General features: G+C 46.4%; 10 protein-coding genes across 10 annotated transcripts; 1 reads left to right on the top strand and 9 right to left on the bottom strand.

Moving 5' to 3' along the window:
• Positions 1–635: 635 nt before the first annotated feature.
• Positions 636–3,285, bottom strand: BGW36DRAFT_382655 (fungal-specific transcription factor domain-containing protein). The gene is made up of 7 exons (XM_046216572.1): positions 3,099–3,285; positions 2,718–3,028; positions 2,292–2,605; positions 2,157–2,237; positions 1,473–2,077; positions 1,233–1,415; positions 636–1,183 (listed from the first exon to the last, which is right to left on the bottom strand). The coding sequence occupies exons 1-7, from the start codon at positions 3,245–3,247 to the stop codon at positions 811–813; spliced, it is 2,016 nt and encodes a 671-aa protein (XP_046070556.1). The 5' UTR covers positions 3,248–3,285; the 3' UTR covers positions 636–810.
• Positions 3,286–3,917: 632 nt separating this feature from the next.
• On the top strand, positions 3,918–4,973 carry BGW36DRAFT_382653 (uncharacterized protein). The gene is made up of 4 exons (XM_046216571.1): positions 3,918–4,168; positions 4,219–4,278; positions 4,333–4,406; positions 4,478–4,973. Exons 1-4 carry the CDS (start codon positions 4,117–4,119, stop codon positions 4,541–4,543), a joined length of 252 nt encoding a protein of 83 aa, XP_046070555.1. The 5' UTR covers positions 3,918–4,116; the 3' UTR covers positions 4,544–4,973.
• A 397-nt stretch (positions 4,974–5,370) lies between these two features.
• BGW36DRAFT_298724 (CRAL-TRIO domain-containing protein) lies at positions 5,371–6,834 on the bottom strand (the record flags this gene model as incomplete). The annotated part of the gene is made up of 4 exons (XM_046211460.1): positions 5,371–5,772; positions 5,840–6,217; positions 6,348–6,489; positions 6,572–6,834. 4 exons carry the CDS (start codon positions 6,832–6,834, stop codon positions 5,371–5,373), a joined length of 1,185 nt encoding a protein of 394 aa, XP_046070554.1.
• Positions 6,835–7,562: 728 nt separating this feature from the next.
• Positions 7,563–8,048, bottom strand: BGW36DRAFT_361108 (uncharacterized protein; the record flags this gene model as incomplete). Its single annotated transcript, XM_046214247.1, has 1 exon — positions 7,563–8,048. One exon carries the CDS (start codon positions 8,046–8,048, stop codon positions 7,563–7,565), a length of 486 nt encoding a protein of 161 aa, XP_046070553.1.
• Positions 8,049–8,780: 732 nt separating this feature from the next.
• Positions 8,781–10,731, bottom strand: BGW36DRAFT_323145 (uncharacterized protein; the record flags this gene model as incomplete). The annotated part of the gene is made up of 3 exons (XM_046212685.1): positions 8,781–9,893; positions 9,957–10,592; positions 10,647–10,731. The coding sequence occupies 3 exons, from the start codon at positions 10,729–10,731 to the stop codon at positions 8,794–8,796; spliced, it is 1,821 nt and encodes a 606-aa protein (XP_046070552.1). The 3' UTR covers positions 8,781–8,793.
• A 1,051-nt stretch (positions 10,732–11,782) lies between these two features.
• Positions 11,783–12,496, bottom strand: BGW36DRAFT_382652 (uncharacterized protein). Its single transcript, XM_046216570.1, has one exon. It carries the CDS (start codon positions 12,474–12,476, stop codon positions 11,946–11,948), a length of 531 nt encoding a protein of 176 aa, XP_046070551.1. The 5' UTR covers positions 12,477–12,496; the 3' UTR covers positions 11,783–11,945.
• Positions 12,497–13,520: 1,024 nt separating this feature from the next.
• On the bottom strand, positions 13,521–15,186 carry BGW36DRAFT_201855 (stomatin family protein). Its single transcript, XM_046209867.1, has 3 exons — positions 14,852–15,186; positions 14,666–14,780; positions 13,521–14,612 (listed from the first exon to the last, which is right to left on the bottom strand). The coding sequence occupies exons 1-3, from the start codon at positions 15,039–15,041 to the stop codon at positions 13,859–13,861; spliced, it is 1,059 nt and encodes a 352-aa protein (XP_046070550.1). The 5' UTR covers positions 15,042–15,186; the 3' UTR covers positions 13,521–13,858.
• Positions 15,187–16,173: 987 nt separating this feature from the next.
• BGW36DRAFT_429287 (uncharacterized protein) lies at positions 16,174–17,085 on the bottom strand (the record flags this gene model as incomplete). Its single annotated transcript, XM_046220669.1, has 2 exons — positions 16,174–16,827; positions 16,918–17,085. The coding sequence occupies 2 exons, from the start codon at positions 17,083–17,085 to the stop codon at positions 16,174–16,176; spliced, it is 822 nt and encodes a 273-aa protein (XP_046070549.1).
• A 1,080-nt stretch (positions 17,086–18,165) lies between these two features.
• Positions 18,166–19,630, bottom strand: BGW36DRAFT_382645 (putative pathogenesis associated protein Cap20). The gene is made up of 3 exons (XM_046216569.1): positions 19,208–19,630; positions 19,069–19,147; positions 18,166–19,013 (listed from the first exon to the last, which is right to left on the bottom strand). Exons 2-3 carry the CDS (start codon positions 19,141–19,143, stop codon positions 18,522–18,524), a joined length of 567 nt encoding a protein of 188 aa, XP_046070548.1. The 5' UTR covers positions 19,144–19,147; positions 19,208–19,630; the 3' UTR covers positions 18,166–18,521.
• A 2,113-nt stretch (positions 19,631–21,743) lies between these two features.
• BGW36DRAFT_361102 (60S ribosomal protein L27e) lies at positions 21,744–22,445 on the bottom strand (the record flags this gene model as incomplete). Its single annotated transcript, XM_046214246.1, has 4 exons — positions 21,744–21,751; positions 21,789–22,146; positions 22,324–22,379; positions 22,439–22,445. 4 exons carry the CDS (start codon positions 22,443–22,445, stop codon positions 21,744–21,746), a joined length of 429 nt encoding a protein of 142 aa, XP_046070547.1.
• Between the last annotated feature and the right edge of the window lie 463 nt (positions 22,446–22,908).

The following is a 22,908-nucleotide window of genomic DNA, read 5'->3' as shown; positions in this document are numbered from 1 at the left end:
CTTCTCTTTAGGCCTTCTGCACAATTAATAGATGGGTTATTTGAGAGTTTTATGTCACAATCTATGCATGAGCCAGAAATGCACGTGACTGGCCCCCCATGTGACAATCCTGCCGATAATATTTGTTCCATTGATAGAAAGCACTGGTTTTCCAATCTAGCACTAAAGTCCTAGAGTTTCCTCCAATAGTATTTTGTATAACAATTCTTGAAAGTTTAGTGTTCAACTATTTCCCCCCTAGTCTTCTGCTATATACAATGTAGTCCGTATATGCTTCCCACATTTGGGAATCACTTTAGCTGGGGGAACAACTTCTAAGGAACGAGGTTTCATTTATCGAATTATATAGGAAAAAATCAGGGCAGGGCTGGGAGTAGTGCGTGTGATTCAGTGCAACACACTACACGCACTACTCTGCAATCGTACAAAATATGGACCCTGATCCAAATTCATTATATCTGCTTCTTATACCTACCGTTGATTCAGTCTAATTGAATCAAAAAGGGGAAGCAAACAAGCATCCCAAATGATATGGGCCTAAGGACTATGGTCGTTGAGGAGACTCAATTGTATAAAGATCAATCAACTCGGTACGTATATATTGTACAGAATTGTCATTTGATACTTCTATTACTGCTATTATGCAAAATCATCTTAAATCAAAACATCAAATCTCTGTCGTTTCTATTCAAGTCCACTTGAAGGAATAACTAGCTGATTAGAAGGATGTTGCTCAGAGTGAAATAGACAATGACCTCTCCATTTCTATGTAGAAGTCTGCAGTGCAGATCTTTATTAGAAAAACACTTGTCATGGACCAAATGTTGTAGCATCTTTGTTCAGTGATTCCCAGAAGTTGAAAAACGAACTATCGCTCATAAACTGATCAAGTATATCACCATGAAGCATGAATTCCATCGACGGGTCATCTGTAAGTGGCGGCGCTGGATCTGATACATGCGGCTCAGGCTCAGCTATGTTGTTCGAATTGCTGGGGCACAATTGCCGAATAGCTTCTGAGAATATGCCTCGGTAAAACGAGGCAGCCGACCAAATTTTCTGCAACTCTTTCATGACCATCATGCAGAAGTCCAGCTTGTTAAACCCAAGTTGTCGAGTAAGAAAATCTTCTGATTTACAATTAAGGAGATGTATATGCATCGCAGGTACCAATAGAGGAGGCCTATCACAATTTAGCGGCGAATGAAAATATAACAATTTCCATTACTCACGTCATCGGCCCAGCAAAGGTGAAAAGTTTCTCTCGGGCTAGGATATCGAGGATGGCGTTAGTTGCCGAGGCTGCAGCATCAACTTTGCTTCGTATCATGTCTTGCCATGTATCTCGGTTGGCAAGGGGAAGATTTTGCGGAATTTTGGTCAGAAAGGGGCGGTAGAAAGTAATTAAGAAAGCCCTACAACAGAAAAATTAGTGACTTGGCCTGATTGGCATAGCGAATGGGGAAACAAACTGGTAGTGTAGGTGCAGGTGGCAGAAAGCGAACATCAAGAGGCGATTCTTTTTGTATTCACATAGCTCTGGAATGTTCAGCCGTTGAATCTCATCCTCCAGAACTTCGACGTTCTTAAAAGTTGGGCTAGGCCCGCAAGATTGGTAACTCAGCAAGAGAGCATCACCCAAGAGTTTAGTCAAATTAAGCAGGAGTATCCAACACTCGGCTAGCTGCGGTAATTCATGCTGATCAAAGCTGTCAACAACAGATGAGACTTCATTTAAGTCATTCAGAATATCCGCGACTGATGGCATCGGTGTATTGCAGTCACTAAGATTGATCCTTAACGGCCGCCCAAGGGTCAAGCTCAGCCAGCGATCTCGGAAGAAACAGCACCACCATAGGCGCCGCCAGAGGGAGCGCTGACGATCTGAAATCGATGCATTGTATTTGATCGCATCTGGATCACGGTGAAGGCCCATGATCTGAGCAAGATTGATTGCAATGCCCGTCCAATACCAAGGCTGCGTATGGTTGTCAAATTCAGAGTGCCAGAACCCCAAGAGCAGCGCCGTTTGCAATCGAACTATCTTATCTTCTTCATCAACCGTATTGTACACGCACTGGAACGTTTTCAAGGATATCGTTAGCAAGCGTAGACAGTTTGTCTTTCAATTGGACACGGCAACAGGGAAAGCCTACCTTTGCACGCGAGTACATAGCTTCGGTCATTTCCTTCCTGGTAGAGAACCCCGCAGCTATATAGCTGCCCGTGGGAATAAACTAGCGCTAGGTTAGTCATTAGAGAATGAAGTTGCACAAAAGACGATCACCCACATTCGACGCCACGAAAAACATGCTCCATAACAACGACAAGTTCCGTTCGTTCGCTTGAAGACCACTTTTACTAAAGCTCGGAAACTCCGTGACATCTATAATCGGCATGATTGGATGTATATAATAGAAGTAGGCGCGTAACAGATCACGGCAGGTTTCATCGGCCGGCAAGGTCAAACATCCCTTACTATTGAGATAATCAACATCCTGGCGGGCCAAGGATATGGTAAGATTGGAAGGGCGGAAAATATGCCGGGGAACAGCATGATCTGGAACAAGAGTGTCGAATACGGCAGAGAACCCCGGAGATTCTCCTACATATAGTCAGCTTTAGTTTTCTCTAGTTCTCAATTTTATTTTCTTTGAAATTTCTTTTCAGAATATTGTGTTTCGGTTTCATTTCCTTAGGAAATTGTATACAATTACCAGTATAAACAGGCATGTCACTTGCTCCTCGGTCTTGAGGCTTTAACGAAGCCACAATGAGGTTGGCGGCACTACGCTCCTCTTGCTGATTTTGATTTAGATCAGACGAGCCACCATTATCGTCTGCTGCAAATGAACCGCCATCAAATCCTTCGGGAGATCGTACACTCTGCGCCTGGTGGTTCAGTGACGTCGGTGGGTTAAGGGCCGAGTTGGAGATCCGCCTCCTGCTCAACGGCGAACTACGCGGAAGCCCAGCAGTCGGTGAAGTCTCGCTCCGGGGCGGATCTCCTCGATGCTGAGATTGACTACTGATTGATTGTGTTAGTATCTGCCACAATCATGTAGAGGGATAATGTCGATTGTTTTGGGTAGAAGTACGTTCTGACTCGTCGTTTGGAGACAATGCATTCGGCGCGATCTTGAGTACAGCCCACGCACGGAATCCCGGTCACTGTGATGGTACAGCGGACTTTACGTCGCCGGCAATTTTGGCACGCGACAGCGGAGCGATAGCGAGGGTTTACCATGTTGTGAGATCCTTGTTGATGCCGAGCCAGAACATCCGATATTTGTGCCAGGTAGCCTTCACGTCGCAAGTTGACGGCCGAGAGAAACCGCTGAGTGGCGCCGCGGCAGCTAAATGCCTCGGAAACTAACCCAAATACGGTTTACTACTCCTTTAGGAATAATTACGCGTCATGATTCGATTTCAGCTGTTCTAAACATGTCACGAATGCCCCGATCACATTGAGTTTCTTAAAGTCTATCGCGCAAGCAAATTTTGCTTACAAAAATCGATTTTGAACGAAGATGGCCTTCCTACTTTCGGGCCGCCCTGCGGAAAAGGCCTCAAGAACCGAAAAAATGTCAATTGCTAACCACTCAGGATATTGAGAGAATTCAAAACATCATAGTGCTGAGATCTCTTTCTAAAGCTTCATGTAAAGTCTTTTTCAGCTTGATCTTCCTAGTCTTTACGCTCCTGATTGCCCTCTTCTTCCTTGCCTTCTCTATGGCAGCTTTGACACTTGCAATACTAAGAAATATTTCTTTTGGGTTCTTCCTATAGCGCCGCCTGAATAGCAGGCTCATTTTAAGTACGCCGAGGCATATTGTTGTTGAGTAGATAGGGAGATTGTAGGGAGTGGGCCGAAAGTAGGTTAGCCGTCTTGTTTCATACTTTTTTGGGCCTCCGATGAATCATTGATTTTCAAGCGTGGTCTCATTTGGCTGCTTTACTCAAGCGGGGTTGTGGCGCTGCTGTCTTCCCGCTGGATGATAGTTCATCTTGAAAATGATTGATAAATACTTCAGTTTATCGTTATTTGCTTTATCATCCTACAAACCACGATAATACTCTTGCCCTTATTGACTCGCCCAACTCCACCTTCACAATATGTCTTCTCAACCACAATGCCCGGCCGTGAAAGCTGCAATGGATAGAAGCGGTTTGGCCAGCCTTTTAATATTTATGTGTTGTGAGTTGACAATCTAACAGGATACTCTTTTGGAAATATTGCGGAAAAAATGGGGACTAGCGAAAATCACATCAAGAAGAGTACGTATCCTATAATCGCTAATGTCAATTCACATTGACTGACAATGCCCATAGTCTGCACGGGGACTGAGGACCCTACTGCAGCAGAATTTTCGCTGCTGGCTGGTGTTCTAGACATTACAGAACCTGTATGCTTGCCTTTTTATTATTATTATTATTATTATTTTGATCAGCAGGATAACAGCACTAAACTTCCAAGTTACCAACAAGCCATAATGTGGCTAGAAAACGAGCGTCTAGCGACATTGAGCAGCCAGAATTATGAACCTTCAAGTCTCCAGATACACCCCTCTCATCAACTTCGTTCGCAAAAATAAGTCGTTAAATGAAGTTGTGCGAACTTGTCGAAAACTGTTCAACAGGAACTCGGTGAAAGTCACAGGGAAAGAAATAATATTGTATGCTATGAAGCAAAAGTCTCACACAACAACCTAGTCGCTTGTTCTTTGAATAAACAGTGCCAATATCAATTTGATGTGACTTTTCCCAATTTCAAGACTGATCTTTGAGAAAGGTTGCGGATTAATATTTTTTCGAATGATAAGCAAATAATACTTGTCTTGAGGGAGTGATGATTGAAAACCAGCTGCAAATGGTGACTTTGTCTCAGATTGAATCTAATAGGCTAGGTGGAGAAGAAAATATGAATTTAGTCAAACATGCTGGAGCAGGACATGTTGACTCAGAAAGCTGCTGGTGGATTTGTGACGTGGGTGCTGTCGGAAGATATAAATAGGCAAATTGGTAATTTTGTGGCTTCACGTGAAATTCATGGCGTGACTATTTTGTTCAGGTTGGCTTGAACTCATTTGCATTGAGAGCAGGTTATGCCATCGTAATATATTCCGAGATACTTTATTTCCAGGCACTAAATGCTATGCCCCGGAACCAATTTCTGTTAAAATATTTCGAAATATCATGTCCCTTACTATAATTTCAAAAATGATTTTGAGGTCAGCAGATGTATATTCACACAGTATATGCTTGGCAACTGCAATTCGATTTCGGCACTATCATATCGGATCCCTTGTTAGACCAAAGTTTTCGAGGGATTCCTGAATGTTCCGTGTATTCAAAATGCCAGGGTAAATATTACGAACACGCTGTGCAATCTTTCTCTTCCTCATTAGGACGAACTCTCATGGGCCTGGAAATGTTTCGCCTCAGCGTCCCATCCTTAGTTCCAAGACATTTCAAAAATCCTCCTTGAAAGACGACCGGGCCTTCAATCGGGGTTTCGTTACCCTCAACGTTCTGCGGATAGAGTGTGTTAATAAGATTTCGAGCCTGTAGGTCTAGTATTGGCTTGTCATGGTATCTCCAATTAAGTGTACCTCCGTAGGCAATGGGTAGACTCGAGGGATCCATAAAGGATATTAATGTGGACGTGTCTTCTGAGACACTCAAGATGTGAAACTTCGACCGTGTCACAGGGTCGAACCATTTGCTCACAGCTGACCATACTGATTTGAAGAATGACGGCATGCCGATGATCTTTGATTTTATGAGTCACAGATTGCCCAAAAAGGTGATATGACAACGAAGAACAAGTGAAACGTACAAATACTCGACCAAGTGTCTCCGGATAATATGTGGTGGAAAGCATACTGAGGATCTGCAGGTATCTTCTGATACCCCAAAATTGCTTCAAGCTAACTCCGCTAATGTCGATGATGTACGTTGAAGCCGTAACAGGAATCTCCATACTCCGTCGCGGCAGTTCTGAGCAGAGAGGAGTCACAAAGTTTATCAGGTTCTGATAAAAGGCGTGAAAATGCAAACGTGCGGCCGATACACCGGGCTGTGAGTACTTTTTGGTAATCGAACAAGACTCCAGCGTTGAGAAATAGTTCTCAATTCTGTCCTTAGTGAGATGGCTGAGAGGAAGAACGTAGACTGGGAGGCCGTCATAATCTCGTCTGCCGGTCCATTGTGGGTACTATTTGAATATTAAGGAATGTTAGCCGCCAGAGTTGCGAGTTAGATGAAGTTTCTGGAACAAGAGGTGAAGAATCAACGGATTCTCTAGGATGGGCACATAGGTTGGTTGTCAATCAGAGGTAACGAACCATGTTTCTTGTTTCCTCATAGGAATTTAGATCCATGTTCTCATAGAATTCATGGATCCTCAGTTTCTTGAGCTCAGTAACTGCGAGATTGAATTGGTCAAAAGTAGAAGTAACATCAAATTTGCGCGCTCGTAAAAAATTCCTACAATTGTTAAGCAGACCATTTGTCAGCAAATCAGGGCAAACACCACATTGAAAACAAGGACCACTTCAGTTTGACTGACAATAAAATTGCTTCTTGCATGTCGTCGTCCTCTTTGGAGTTGTAAAGACCATGTCTTCTGCAAAGCTCCTTGAGCTCGATAAATCTATCCTGTTGCTCTGGTCGCAAAAGCCGTCGAAGGCCAACGGACCATCGACCGTCATTCTCTTCAGTCAAAATACTAGGAACGGGGTGAACTAAGGGCGATCTAATCTCGCTCTTGAGCTTCTGGATATGTCGTTTCCTGTCGCAAAAATCTTGGACATCTAAGGTATTCGCTTCCATCATGTTCAGTGGCTACCGTCTGACACAAGACATCGAGTGGCTCATGTCAAGAATCGAAACGGTCTCAATAGCCAGCAAAGATGGCTTGGTAATCACCAATATATATAAATATAAGTATCCCGAGACAAAAGGGTCTCACAGTACTTCAGTTGGTTGTTAACTGTTACAGTACCCAATATTAAGGCATTCGTGTGAGAGAACAAAATGAATAATATATACTCATTATATGCGTCTCCTTTGGCTTATAGATGATGTCGTAATTGAAGAAAAAGAAAGTGAAAATCGTTCCGGCTCTCATCAGTCATGATAAAATCCATGGATTCGAGCCGAGGTATACTGGCTTTGAGTACCTCGGATCTCCCCAATACATTTTGCTGGGAATTGTTGCCTTAGGGTTATTTTATTAGGGTTAGGGTTGGGGCACCCTCGCTTTCTTTGCGTCTGCCGGATCCAGGCGCAACGTCGGCTCTTTCGACACTTAGTAGATAGCAAGAATTCTATATAAGTTTTGTTGAATACCGTGCTGTCATAATCTATTTGATAGCAGTACAATTTATAGTGAATAATTACTCATAGCATTTCCCCAGGGCTGAAGAACCGACAAATGTCTAGATATGAATTGATCACAGGGATTCTGCGGACTTCGCACATCCCCTCGACGCTCGCAACAAAACTCAAAACCAAATGATGACTAAATCGTAAGGTTACTTTATAATAATCCTCCATACTTATACCGAGGCTGCCTTTTGCAAGAATCCCCTATCAAAATAGCATCTAATTTGCCAGATTTGTAATCCATCGGTACCAGACCCATCCTCAGCCTTCGCAATTTCGTACGTAAATGCTTGCGGAACTGTTACAGTCCCTCTATCACCTTCTAAATGTAGAAGATTTTTAACTTGCACCAACAAGGTATGTTTCCCACTTTGGTCATCATTCAGCACGATTGCCGAAATAAGTTCGTAGCTACACTTTTCAAACTGCCCATACAAGGAGATGTAGTAGTCCCAGATCTGCTGCGCGCCAGAGATGGTAGAGTTATCCGTATGCACCAGTGTCGCTGTCGAGGCATAGTAATTTGTTGGAGGCGTGGTACCTTTGTTATGAGCAAAATCGGCGGCATATTTAGCGTACCAAGAGAGTATCGGATTGGACGAAGACGCCGAATGACTGAATGGGCCTTGTAGAACTGTGGCAGTGATAGTCGTAGCCATGGTCTAATTGCGCGAAGGTTATTTTTCTTCTAGTATGCACAGATGCAGATAATGAAGTAAAGTAGTTACTGGGAAGAAAAAAGAAACCAGGAAAAGAATGGTTCAACTTCATTTCTCGGTTGGGAAACTCGTTGCGAGCTTGGTTAATATAGGCTTGATTGCATAAGTACAAAGATATTTTGAGACCGAGGCAATTTTCCAGCCCCGGGAACAGTTGATAGATATTTTTAGTTTTTCTTCGCTATTATGAGGCAATTTATTGATCATTCCGCGGCTCGGTTCCTTACGGCCCAACTGGACTTTAATCTGCACAAATTTCTGTTTCTTTAATATGATGCAGGAGTCATATGTCTCCCTTGTTTCAAGCCGTGAGTTTGAAAATGAAGGGTGATAAGCATATTTTTCCTTGAATGGGGTGCTAATGGTTAATCGGAACTACAGTTTACATATAAACCTCGAAGAAAGTGTTTAGATGTTAATCGTCCGGGGATTCGGTTCCGATTGAGTACGGTCACCATATCGAAAATATATTCGAGACATGGTGCGATCGCAAATTCCGGCATTCGTGACTTAGCGCAAGACAAAATTATCTATTGAGAGTTCAACCGTGGCAGCTATCACAGCGCCACCATCTAGCATGGTTTCGTACATATGTAACAGTCTAAGAACATAACGCTTGTATCTAGGCAAACAGAACATTCGCGCACAACCCTGGAAATGAGACCGACCTTTCGATACCATTATCTTACCTCAAGGTGATGCCAGTGAAAGCACGGTTATCATCTGAGTGAATTTTCTCCTTCTGTTTGCCATCCGCATTGGTGCGGTAGACGTTGCCCATGAGATCAGTCAAGTAGATGTGACCGTGTTCAAGGTCCAGGCGTAAGCCAATAGCCTCTTTAAAGTGTCTAGTGAGAACTTCATAGCCGAGTGGGGCATCAGTAGGAATAGGCAGGCCATTACTATCAAGACGGATTCTGTTCAAAGAGTTACCGAAAGGAATTTCACCACGGTCAGTCCAGTAGAGGGTGTGAGAGGCCTCATCAACCTCAAGATCGACAGGCTCCGGAAGGCTATTGAGAAGACACTGGATATCACATCTGGAAGTGGCAGTCTGGCCCTCAGGAGTCTTGATATTTGCGGAGAAAATACGACCTTTCCCACCTTTAGAAGGTCCCTTCTGAGACCAGAAGAACTTGCCTAGGGTAGGAGCTACAGCAATACCAACGCACCACTTTGAGCCATCCTCGCCATCCTCGGGATCCTGGTAGTTGCCAGTTTGGATTAAGACTTCAAGGTCGCTGCCATCGAAGTTGCAGCGGAAGACACGGAGGCCTTCACGGTCACAGAAGTAGACTTTTCCAGCGGTCTGATCAAGAGTTAACTGCTTAGGTGTGTTGGTGGCACCAGGAGCGACAACGGTCTCTATATCCGTGCCGTCAAAGTTCGCGGAGTAGACAGCCCCGTCATCCTTGCCAGGAATGCCCATATTTGTCCAAAACATGCGCTTGCTCTCGGGGTCAACAGCTAGACCATCAGGCATGGCCTGGTCGCGAACGAGGACGCCCTGGACCTTTCCATCCAAAGAAAGCTCCAGGATTTTGCCTCCTGTTGTACTTGGCACGGCGGCGGAGAGACCGAGATCCAAAGCCAAGATCTTACGTTCGTTGGTGTTGGCGGGCTTGGCCTCAACGGGAGGGTAGAGACCGCCTTTATCGCACTTGGTACCCAACTTGCCAAGGTCGAGGTAGTTCTTCTTCAAGTAGTCAACGGTCTTCTCAGGAGAAAGGCCACGCTCATCAACATAGTGGGTTTCAATGAAAGCAACGGTATCAAGGCCAACATCTAAGAAGTGTATCTGTGTTAGTTTCAGATCACCGCCGAAAAGAAAGGTGACATTAAACTTACTGTCCATCATTTTACAAGGGGCAACGTTTCCCTTGATGAACATCTCCGTCCACATGGAGTCAATCTCCTCAGGAGTAGACACCTCTTCAGCGAGTATGGTCAAAGCCTCACGCTTCACGGCGGCCCAGAGACGATTAAAGATGAAGCCTGTCGACTCCTTTCTGGCGACATATGGCAGGGTGGCTGCCTCCTTCGAACATTGAACCATAAAGGGGAAAACCTCCTGCGTAGTAAAGCCGTCCGTCATAAGCTCAACAACCATACACTGAGGAGGCATGTAGTAGTGCATATTCAGAATACGAGTCCTTGTTGCGTCAGAGACCTTGGCCAACATTTCAGATGACTTGTATGAGGAGGAGTTTGAGGCCAATATAGAGTCAGCAGGAGCGAGGGTTTCAAGTTCCGCTAGGGTGTCAATTTTCAGCTGGATCTTCTCCGGGACAGCTTCGATGACGAGCCATGCATTGGAAACGGCATCTGCCAAATTTTCAACGGCTTCAGATTTTCCAGGATTCTGCCCCGTCTTCTCGGCGTAGGAGGCGACGTTCTTCTCAATGTAGGCGATGCACTCAATGCGTTGTTGAGGGCTGGGGTCACGAATCTTTACATCGTAACCGGCGGAAGCCCAAATGCAACCTGCATAACAGACAATGGTAAGCTTTGATGGAAGTCATCATGAGATGGACCTACCAATACGACGGCCGAGCACACCAGCACCAAGCACAGCAACAGGCCGCTTGCGGTATTCTTTGGGAGGCTGCCAAGTTGGATGCATTTTGTAGCGTGAAGTCAAATATCTCTGGTATATGTAGGATCAAGCTGCTTAGGTTGAAAGCAAGGTAAAGGTATATAAGAGACCGTGTAGCTGTTTGTATGTGATCTATGAGCAGAAATGAGGGAACAAGAGAAGTAGACATGGGTAAAGATAGAGAATATATATAGGATCGAGACATCGAGTTTCGTCATCTCCTTCCTACTGTGAACGCCTCCAAAATGAAGATGGGTGGGAACAAAAAATCTCGGCCCGAGAAGAAGCCAGTGAGATATGAAACAATACATTCGGGATGCCACATCCACAAAGCCGAGATATATGAGGTATCAAAACCCTAGCCGAGCAGTGAGCCGTGGATTGGAGTGTATCCAGTGGGATTCCATGGGAGCTTGAGGAAGCCGCCATAGTGGAGTCGTTGGGACTTGGTGATTTAAGGCCCTGAATAAATCTGCTGCAATTTGACAGCCAGACTACTGATCTAGCACACTACTACTTTTAGGGAAAATCTGGGTCATCAAATTCCTTTGTGGCTTGAGTCGAATGCTGTTTGGCATTTAGGGCATGGCGATAAATCAGTAAGGATTCTCGAAATATCCGCGGATCCCTCAGGGTTCCGATTGGTAGTCGTTTCTTCGGGTGCATATCGAGGTAAAATGTTTCTTTAATATCTCGGGATCTCGCAATGGGGATCCTGTTGTGAATGCACCCGCCTCGGTTCCCAGTTGATTGGGCGACACCATCTTTTTGGCTTTGTTCTATACCTCGGCATGGTGGCATGAGGTAGTGAGGGAGATGGCTTAAAATATCAAGTTTTAAAGGTTCAGATCAACCTTTTTCCTCCCTTTTATATTATTGTTACATATTATCAAGAATTAGTTTCGGCCCGACCCAACCTGAAGTTAACTGAGGAGTGGATTGGGTTGAGTTAACCGTCATAGCTTATTCATCACTCATACAGTTGTCTTTCGAGAATTTAATAAAGGCTGCAGTTTTCTGAAGCCCTCCATGGTGAAATTTTCCGAGATGATGATAATCGGATCCAAGCAGAACGATATTAATATTATTAAGATATGCGCGCAGTGTATAACAAGCTATATACAGCTGTTCTTGAACTTCTTATATTAGTCTAGTACCCATTAGTTCCGTTATCATTAATCAAAAGAACAGCCTCGAAATGCTTTCATCTTGAACTATTTATTAAAAACCTAGTGAAATGCTCACTCAGCCAGCCGCGGCTGACCAACTTCATTCTTTAATAACCCATACTCATACTCATTCCATGTGACCAAGGGCTCCATGTTTGGGGTCCACTTCCCATTGTAAAATTCATTCCTGTCAAGCTCGAGGCGTTTCAGCCTCGGGGACTCTTCATCAGCGATCCCTCTAGATGGTGGGTGCTCAGGGTGAAGAACAGACACCTTAAGCACGAGACGGTCTAGTCCACGCAATTGACCCAGGACCTCTCTCAGCCACGCCCAAAAGAGCTCCGGCTGCGGTGGTTGTCCCTCCGTCAATGCAACCTCAACGTCTAGCTGGCAGAGCGAAGTCATCCTTGAATTCAGACATTGGACTGCATCAATAACGGTCCTCTTTTGTTTGGCTTGATTCCATTCTAGTGATGGAATGCAAATAGCTAGATGTGCGTATCGAATACGTGGCAGCCCTTCTGGGCTAGAATTATTTGCAAAGTACAGCACACCTTCCGCCCCAAAAAAGGATATGGTGTTACCTCCATAAATAATATCCATGACATCCTCATATACAGTTCGACATGTACGCATCAGGTCGGTATAGTGGCGTTCTTGATCAGGGCTTACGAGCCTATATAAACATATTGCTGGCGGCTCGCCTGTCTGTATAAGCGCGCACATGCGACCGTACCTCACACATCCTTGCCTAGTCGGCACAGGCATATCGTTCCGGATAGAACCTCCTAATTCGAGAATAGTGTGTAAAGCAGTGCTTGGTGGGTCTTCATCGCTCCTGATATGCTGTGAGGCTTCCCAATGGCTCGGCAGAGGACCGCAAGTGGAATGCATTCCTTTATACCCTAACCGGGGCTGAAAGATAGATTTGGGGGGAAGGGCGAGCCTGTAGATTTCCAGACGGATTTCTAGAGGGAGGCGAAGGAAGCCCGGTTTCATCGCGTTGGCGGTTTTTTGAGGTATGTTGTCCGCCAAGGGTTGCGAAGGTGGAAGCCTATGGCGGCGTACATGGCGTCGCTCTTTGATGTCTCGACAAGCGCGTTTAGTGCGGTCAACCTTCTTTCCGATAAAATTAATGGTCACGACTGAGCCTAGTGCAATGACAGCAATTGGCAATGCGATTCCCACGATAATGCTCTCAAGCGTCGCATACAATCGTTGCTTTGCATTTTTAGGACGAGTCATGGCTGCCTATGCCGGGTATTCTGCTGGGTGTCAGGTTCAAGTAGTTGGTGTTGTGTTAAATAACTCTGCCTGGTACTGATTTAGGCTGAACACGGCCCTACTGGAGGTTCACTCTGATTGGAGTACAATACGCAGGATTGATAAGTACACACTGAAAGGACACGGACAAGAGAATTCCAAGTCAGCCTTGCGGTCAGAAGGAGGACATGTCTTACCCAACAACCAATCAAAAATAGCGTTCAATCTCTAATAACTATAGTGATATAGATTTCAACCCGTGAAATGAATTAGACATACGTGTGTACAGACTATCAATAAATTCATTGTATGAGTTGAAGAGTTGGAGAAGATGAATCTCGGGTTGCGCCACGGGAAGAACCAACACCCTCTCGCAGTCTATTGGCGCGCCAAGACGAATGTAGCATACAGCAGTACTCAATCATGTTCATGTGGTTTCTGCTTCACGTTCGCAGTGATGGATATCGACTAGCTTCATAAGGCTGAGTATAGCTTGGCTACTTTATTCCCTCTTGTGTACAGCTAGCTATTAATCATGATTTGTAGCATAATTATAAATATTAATTCGTTGGCTAGAAGAACAATAATAAACAAAAAAAAGCATAGGGGTATAAATCAAGGGGTATCGCTAACTAGCATGAAAGATTGATCACACGAAAGATTCATCAAGCAAACTCTTCTCTCCTCTGGGCCATACTAATGGTGCAGTTTCTTGGAGGTCATTAAATGTTCTCCACAACACGCGCATTGATAGCGCGCTGGAACCCTTCGTCGGCTTCACTGTTGTTTACGTCGAGGGCGCCTTGAGATTGATACCTGCTAGGACCCTCACCAACAGTATCGGCCACGGCAAGCTGGTTCATGACGGACTGGTTGGGTGCAGGCAAAAAGATAACCTTGCTGTTGGCGGATTTGGCCATGGCTTGCATCGCCTCCAGATAGCGGATCTGCATGGCAGGAGCGGAAGACAAGATATCAGCGGCTTGACGCATCAACTTGGCGGATTCGACCTCGGCGCGTGCGGCAATGACTTTACTCTCACCAATACGCTTAGATTGAGCAGCCATGGAGAGCGAGTCTTGCAAGTCGTTGCTGAAGATGATATCTTTAATCAACATGGATTCAACCTTGACACCCCAGCGGGCAGCAACATCTTCGATGATTTCACCGATTGACTGGGCAATTTCCTCGCGGCGCTCGATGACGTCTTGCAAAACGCGAGCACCGACGACGTGTCGCAGAGTGGTCTGAGTGCGCTCAACGAGGGCTTGACGAACATCGGCGATGCCGAACGCAGCTTTGTGTGGGGAGGTGATGTGGTAGTAGATCACAGACGTGAGGTTCAGAGTGACATTGTCTTTGGTCATGCAGACCTGGCGGGGCACTTCGACAATTTGGATCTTCACATCAACGGTGGTCAATTTTTCGCTAAAGGGGTTGACTTTGACCAACCCGGGGTCGACGGAACGCTCAAATCTAGATAGTCATTAGCCGGGTCTACCGATTTCAACAGTCAGGAGAGTGCTTACCGGCCGAATCGCGTGACCAATCCCACTTCACCCTGCTTGACATTCTTGAATGGATTCGGGCAGATGCAGCAGCCGGCCGCGCCCATGAAACCGAAGCATTGACCAAGGCCGTGCTCTTTACGTCGACAAGTCAGTTACCATTACCATATACGCAGAATAGCTAGAATCGCAAGATGAATAACGTACGCAAGCCAGCATACCAGCCGTGGGAATCTGGGTTATCATTATCGTGCTTGAGGGTCTGGGCATATTGTGGCTGCAGATCCTCGACACGTGCAGGCTGCACTTGGACCAGGCTTTCGTTGAATCGCCGCTCGGGGTTGGCAGCAGCTTTGCCGTTGGTGACACCGTTGGAGAGCTCAGATGGACCAGACATGGTGGAGTTGGGTGTAGTCAATGGAGTGTGAGTATGAGAGTGCAGGATGGATATAGGGTGGTGCAAGGTGGAAGGTGGAAGATGGAAGGTGCAGAGAAGCAGGTGAGCGATGCTTATATACACGGGCGACAGCAGGAAGGTGCAGGGTCTCTCCGGATTAATTGCTGGTGTTAAGGCAATAGCTATTACCACTGGGCAACATGCAAGGCGCACAGCCCCGGCCAGCCACGCTAGGCCCACTCAGGCAGTTCGTAAATCCCACGGCTGCATCGGCAGGCTGCCTGATTGGCCGGCAGAAGGCTTGTCCCGCTTTTTGCGAAGCTTGGCTCTTCCCGAAGGGGATAGGCGCGGTGCTTCTGACGTCGAAGCTGTCGCAGCTTTCCCTCATTCTTACGCCTCCTCTGCTCTTAACTTTGGACTGATCGCGGTGCTGAGGAATCATCAGATGGTCAATATACGGCCCTAAGTTAGATACGGGTTATACGGCAGTGCTCTGTGCCCCGCAAGCATGAATCTGCCGTTGTCATATTAAGCGAATACGCCGTAACTCTGGAGTGCGCGATTTTCTCCCCGCTATCACTTCAATCAGCATCATTTCTCTGCTACAGCACCAACGTCGAGCTTCCGACAGCTTGGCACAGCCCTGCTGCGATCCACAGCCAAGGTCGGGCGTCGTCGCTGAGCCTCAGGCGGGACCAACACGATTGCTGGTTTCTACTCAGCAACCAACAATCGCCGGACGCCAGCATCATGATGATTTCTGCCCAGAAATCGCTCAGTTGTCGATCTTGCCTGCACTGCCGCCCGCAAGATGGAGCATTGCATTGGCTTCGCAGTCTGGGGGCCGGTTCCGTTGGCGCCTTGGCGCTGTCTTCCATGGGGCGCTTCTGTGGGGTTTCCTTTTTGGTGCTCCTCCTCCTGCAATTCCAATTTCCAGCTTACTCGACACTGCTTTACAACAACGGAACAGGATTAGGAGTCAAAAGCGTTCTAGGATTTTCTGATGTTTAGCACGTGAAGTTATGGTGTCCAACATGACAGTCTGCAACACATGAGTTTATGCCGAGTTTATCTATCCTGAAACACCCTCTATCCTCAAATCCATCCCCCAACTTATAAATCAAGTCAACACTCAACACTCAAATCCCATACCTTCAAGCACCTTGCCAAAACTTTGCCTCCATATGTCAACATTCACCTGGCCAAAGCCCACCGCAACCTCTTTCTTCAGCCGGTCATGCTCATTAAGCTCGTTTAGACTCTTGTACGCCTGATCGATATACTCTTTCAGAGGCATCGGTACAACGGGGTTTTCCCCCTGCATCGCAATCGTCGCCTCTCGGTGCTCTGTATCCAAAGCCGTGTCCGTGTATGGTGGAACCACTTCAACAAGACACAAATTCCGGCGGACCAGCTCCGGCGCGAACCCCAGTTGCTCGCGCAGGGAGATGCACATGGCATGTACACCTGCCTTGGAAGCACAGTAGGCCGGGTAGAATGGCAGGGGCGTGTAACCAATAGACGAGCTGGTAACGAGCAAGTTGGCCGGCTTACCCGCCGACGCAATCGCCATCAGATGCGGGATAAACAGGTGAGTCAACAGCGTTGGCGCAGTCAAGTTGATGCTTATCTCCGAAGCGATGCTATCAATACTCGTGGTACTTGGATCAAGCATCGAAAAGCACTTTTGAATCCCAGCATTGATAAAGACTGTGTCTAGGGTCGGGTAGGCTGCGATGATCTCGGAGACGTGCGTCTGTAGTCCGGCGATATCTGCAATGTCCCACTTTAGCGCCGATTAGCCTCATATCTCCCCGATTCCTCACTAACTTATATTTCGTGGGTATTAGAAAGAGACGACTAGCTGGATTCTTACCTGTCGAGACTCCATTCCCGGAAGCTCAGTCGTCAAGGCTAACAGGCGGTTTGCCCGTCGACCAGTGACAATAACTCTTTTCCCTGAAGCATGGAAGCGACGGGCAAAGGCCTCACCAATACCCGAGCTTCCTCCGATAATAAGAATCGTATTCATCCGAGAAGTCATTCTGGCTGGGAGCGCGTAGTATGGAAGAGTTGAGAAGGACACCGAGGGGTTAGAGATCATGTTGGGCATGCATCTGCTTGAATATTTGATCAGCGCCGCGAATTTATATCAAGATGCGCTGACAAATTTGCTTGGGTCTTATTTCTCTTCCTTATTTTCGCGCCCATCAGCGCAGGGGCTGTTTTCCTTAGTGTTCGACGAGGGGCTGTATAGAAATCCTTAGCTGGCGGGACCGCTGGATATAGGCGCCGCTACTATTGTTGACTCTTAAATGGTCAACCCATAGAAGTAGGTTGTGTGGCGTGGTACCTGGCTCTTTGTTACCTACCAACATACTTGCTAAGCTAGGCGTGGATTCGGAAACATGTCTAGATAATTTATCCTTGGTTCTACATCTATGAATAGAATATAAGGCCTGAAGTACTAAATTTACTATACATACTCACGAGACCCAAAAGAATGGCTGATAATGGCAAGCATCCTAATGTTAATTGTTATATGTATTTGACCCATTCCCAAAGCAGTCTCGAAGTATTAATTACCCCATACCAAAAATTAGTCCTCTCGGCAATTGTCAATTTTCTGGCTTATTCACCGTGTCTCTCTACGTGGCAACATATTGGCCATTGAGAACTTTTTTGAGAAATTGTCTCTGAAAAAATTAGTTCTGATAATGCTCTGAAGTTCTTCATCTGACATCTACCCTCCTTTCACGTCTTTAAAACTACTTCCAAACCCTCCGATACAACCTGCCATTTCAATGGTCTTGCCATCTTTAGAAGTGAAATCATACAGAACTATACTAAGCCAACACCTTATCTTAGCGTACAACTTGTCGTCTGGCATTTAAACGAACAAGGGAGGGCACGACATGTGTAAAGTCGAAGCTTTTTTAGGAAGCAGAACTAGACTAATCCGCAGCGCAGTCCCAGTTGTAGATCACTTTCAAACTTTAAAGTCAGCTCGCGTCAATCAAAGTTAAGAAATGCTGATATGGCCATGTCAACTTGTATCAACGAGGATGCAATAAGCTCTTGACAGCCTTGGGTAACGAAGGGCGGACGTTATATAGACTTGGTATGGAAATGGATATCTATTAGTCAAGTACTGCAGTTAGTATATGGCGTTTGATCTATATACAGCGCTCTGATTCGTATTAAGTTTAAATCCAGCAGATTAAGTAGCGTCTTGCATTCATTAGATAAAAATGTCTATAAACAGAGAAACAGAGTAGAGAAATGTTATCTCAATACCTCACATATCAGGGTAATAATAAAAACGAGTCGAGTATTCAGTTCAGTCAAGAATTGAGGCCTGCTAATCATCCGAATAAAAAAATCCCACCATAAGCAACTTTCCTTCTGAGCCATGCAATGACTTTTGGAAACATGAGACAAACATTTTCATTTCATCAGCGTGGTGTTTCAAATGACTGTTTAGTGGTTGATCTTCTCGTTGACGGTCTCCTTCGCCTGCTCCTTCTTTGCGGCGAGCGTGTTGCTCAGCCAGGCAAGCGACTCCTGCGAGATCACCAAGCCTGTAGTGATGACAGCCTTGCCGCTGGCCACATAGCCGTCGCCACCGCACTTCTTGTACTCGGCGCCATAGGTGTCAAAGAGGTGCTGGCGGGCATCGTCGGCAAGACGGAGGGGAAAGTATGCGGTGTCGATGATTGTGCTCTTGATCTTCTCGGTGTCCTCCTTGACGATGGGGAATCGCTCGTCGACCTTGCTCAGTCCCTGATCTCCGAGAGTGTCGGCCTTGGCGACGTAGGGGGCGACATAGGCGTAGGGGGTGGAGAGGTATGGCAGATAGGGCTTCGCAAATCGCTCGTAGCCTTGGTCAGCGTATGTTAAGGACTTGGCGCCGTATTTGTTGCTCTTGATGATGGTGATGGAGTCGGAGACGAAGGGGTAAGAGGTGAGGTGCTGTGACTGTTAGTGCTGCACTCAACGTTCATTTAAATAGAAAGGGGACCCGTACTGAGATGAATTGAGAATGGGGCTGCGCGCCGTTGATAGTAGGTTCTCCCATGGTGTCTCTCTCTGCGTGAGGCATGAAGCTAGATACGGCGGCAGTCAGCAGGACACTCATAGCACAAAGGGCAAGAGTAGAAACCAACCTTATTCACGATTCTTCAGTCAGGTGAGGGTGTGACACAGGCGAAAAAGGGATGGGCCAGGTACGAAAGTGATGAGAGAGAAGAGAAGCAAAACAGCGAGAGGGAAGAGTAGCATGATGTGCTGCACCGTCGATGATAAGGCGTTTTAAAAGTCGCAAGCTGTGCCCCGCCCAGCCAATGGCAGGCACGCAGCCAGATTTGCCTCTGGCATGTGAAAACAGGAAACTGGGCAAACAAGGGTAACCCTACTGCCTAGAGCATTTATTATCTACGCACATGTATCGGTATATAGATACATACACTATACATCGACTATGCATCTACTATGCATCTACACAATCTCCTGATATATCTGTATATCAATATATACTCTCTATCCGTACACCTTGCACACACCTCCTGGTCAATGACGATGAGATAGCTGGCGCGCCCTCATTTGTGATATTTTTTGCAGCTGACATGTGATGGTGGGGCCGCCGCAGGGCCAGACTGCTGCAACTTATTATCATACTCTACTACGACTGCATTTGCTGCCGTCCAAGCGCTTCCAACCATCATCCTCATCGGAATGTTGTTTATTATTCGCTTATCTGAAGGGTACACCCGGTTTCGCTAGTATACGACCCCAAGACGAGTTCCGAAAACGGAGTTATCGCTAGCACTGGCTAGCAACTCTACTTATCAAGACGCAATCGGGTCCACCCTTCGCATTGGTGCGCCCGGACGTCTCACCTCCACGACCCCAAGCTAAGGAGTCTCGTCTCAAGAACGAGGGTGCAATGCGCATGTTGTGTGGACCGATAGTACTAGGTTGGACCCTGGCTGATGGCGCACTGACACTGCTCTCCTCCATGGCGTGCTGCCGGCCCCCCGCCAGTGGTTGCGTTGTCGCAAGTCATGGTGTTGATTGCATGGGTATATCAAGTGCAATGAACCTTGATAACCTGATTGTACCCTGTCAACGGTTATGCATGGTACTCATGCATGCATCTCGCTAATTGAGCACGTATGGTCGACATTCGCATCCCCCTGGTCAACCTTCTATATTAAGGACATGAAGGATACGCGAGAAATACTATCCTGTAGGTGGAATAAATATTCTTGATATATCGTGTTACAGATTAGCAGCTTTTCACACCGCCCGAGCAATCCGACTTGAATTGATATATTCCCACTAAGCTGTGCCACCCGGAGCTGTATTCCAAGCATCCCACGGCCTAGCTGCTGAGAGAGTGCTTTGATGTCTGGCCATTCAATATTGCATATGTAATATTAAATTTATCTATCACTGACCCTCAGACCTTACTGGCCTGAGGCACGACGTACAATTATTATTTGAAGTAGTATAGAACGCCCCACATCGGCACAGCCCATGCAAGCAACAACAGAATCCTTCCTTTTGGCCTCAAAAGAGTCGAAACATCTGATACCGACCACGGTGCGTCGGTTTTGTTCGGGTTTGCCACCTGCGATAGGTGGAACCTTTCGCCTTACTATATTCAACCTGCCAGATCCGAGGTTGAATATATTCAATGCTTCGGATTTCGGTGTGTGAAGCGAAAAGCATTCAATTTTTCGCAGATTTTTACAAAATTAAGAATTTCCATGTTACTTCTTACCCGAGCTGCAGAGCTATATCAGTCAACCATCAATGGCTATCATGTGAATGTGGCAAGCCTTCTATAGAATCCTTGCGCGTAGCTTTAAGAAATAGTCACCGAAATTTTATTATTATTAATTCGCATGGCTTACCCTGCAACAATATCGATCCACTGTATTGTTGAAATTGTCAACAAGCTCAGGCTAGGATGAGATGTAACATTGAGTTACATAAAACAACCCTTCGAGAGATGCCCGATATGTATTCACATGCCAATTTGCAGATTGATGCTAATCGCAAGCTGTGTGGAAGTTCGGTCATATTTACTGCCCCTTTCGACAGTAATCGGCTTGTTACATGTTACGCAAGGTACAGATATTGCCATTAATAGTATTCAATCCGCTGTGATCACGGGTTTGGTACGCACGGTTCTGATCCATAATAATATCGCAGTCTCTGGCGAACCGTAACTACAAACATTACATTTGTAGATCAATACACAAAGTCAAATTTCGTGTATAGATTCTATGTCAATCAATTGACGTCCTGGCTGACACCCATCTGTTACCGCAGAGTGGTATTATTAGTGTAATACGATCCAAGTATCCCACTGCGTCGCTGTACGGTGGTTGCCAAGGAAATGGAAAACTACGTGATCACATCGAAATGCACGGGACTTTTCATTCATCAAGACTTGACGCTAATGGTAACGGCTTCCCTCGTAATAAATAATAGGTAAAAAGTTTTGTCTTTTCAACATGAGTCCGTAGTCGTGGACTGTATATTCAGACACATCCCATTTCTTTTCCAGACGCCCACCAGTTCTCTCTACTGGCGGACTACGCCTGAGGGATGAAGATTTCCATGCCTCCTCCACTCTTCTCGGCTATGTCGATCCTTGCACCAGACACCTCATAACAATCAAATTTGACGAATTTAGAACCCTGTACAGTTGTCAGAAACAATGTCGAAGCCACATACCGCCTGCTCTGTTCCACTTACGCAAAGGAGTGAAGAACCATCTGTTCTTGCCGCTGGTGTATCGCTCCTCAAGAGCCTTCTTGACGGTCTTCTTGGCATCCTCACGCTGGGAAACCTCCTTGAAAGTATCGTTCGAGATAACGCCCTTGAGGCCCTCGAGCTCGAGTGTGTAACGGGTGGGCATCAAGTGGTTGTAGTTGACGACCTTGACGAAAGGCTTGATGCGGCTGCGCTTCTCGACCTTCTTGGTACCCATACGACGGGTGACCTTCTGGGGGTAGCGCTCAATACCGGCAACGAGCGCATAGGAGAAGGGGTGAGCCTTGGAGCCGGAGTCCTGAGGCTGGATAATGACGACCTAAAAATTGATTCCATGTCAGCGCTGGGCTTTGAAGACACTTGACATTTGTTTCCTTCCACGAATCTGTTCGCATCGATTCTCTGATTCATTGTCCTCCTTGCACTTGCAAAAACTCGCTTCATCCAAGCGAAACCCTATATCTGATTCATAAAAAGAAATAAAGACATGTCGTACCTTCTTTCCGGCGTAACGGCCTCGGGTGATGATGGCCACACGGCCCACTTTCATGACTGTTTCATCGATGTCAGTTGGCGAAACAAAATAGAAAAGACAGAAGATCAGAACTAACACTTCATGGCGAAAGTCCGGTGAGCGGTAGCTGTGTCGATGGGTGTTGTTGTCGAAGCTGGTCGATCGGATCGAAGTGAAGGTCGACGCCGGCGTTAGACTTCTTTTTTTCGCTTAGGAGGCAGGCTCTAGGGCACAGCCTGCGGAGAGTATTGTGTGCTTGCCCATGATTGGCTCGTTTAACGATAGCGCCGGACAGCGCTGCTCTAATCCAGGAACGGCTAGGCTCAGTCACCTGACCTGTGCCAGGGTGTCTGGCCTGAATCGGCTTAGCGCTAGAGCCAGCGCTGGGCAGACCCGTGACGCAAGCGATCGCGTGTTTGTTTATGGTTGCTAGGCGCAAGGCCCGTTGCTACAGAAGTCGCTCTTTTACCATCCGCCGTTCCGGCAAAGGTCCAAGACAACACCGATTCGGGGCCTAGATGATGTGGCATCGCATCGCTCGCTCCACTAGCTACCATAGTTTTGTCT

The sequence above is a fragment of the Talaromyces proteolyticus genome (assembly GCF_021365285.1).
Source record: "Talaromyces proteolyticus strain PMI_201 chromosome Unknown BGW36scaffold_8, whole genome shotgun sequence".
Classification (NCBI taxonomy): domain Eukaryota; kingdom Fungi; phylum Ascomycota; class Eurotiomycetes; order Eurotiales; family Trichocomaceae; genus Talaromyces; species Talaromyces proteolyticus.
Note: the sequence above shows the minus strand (reverse complement) of the source record. Positions and strands in the feature narration are given on the sequence as shown.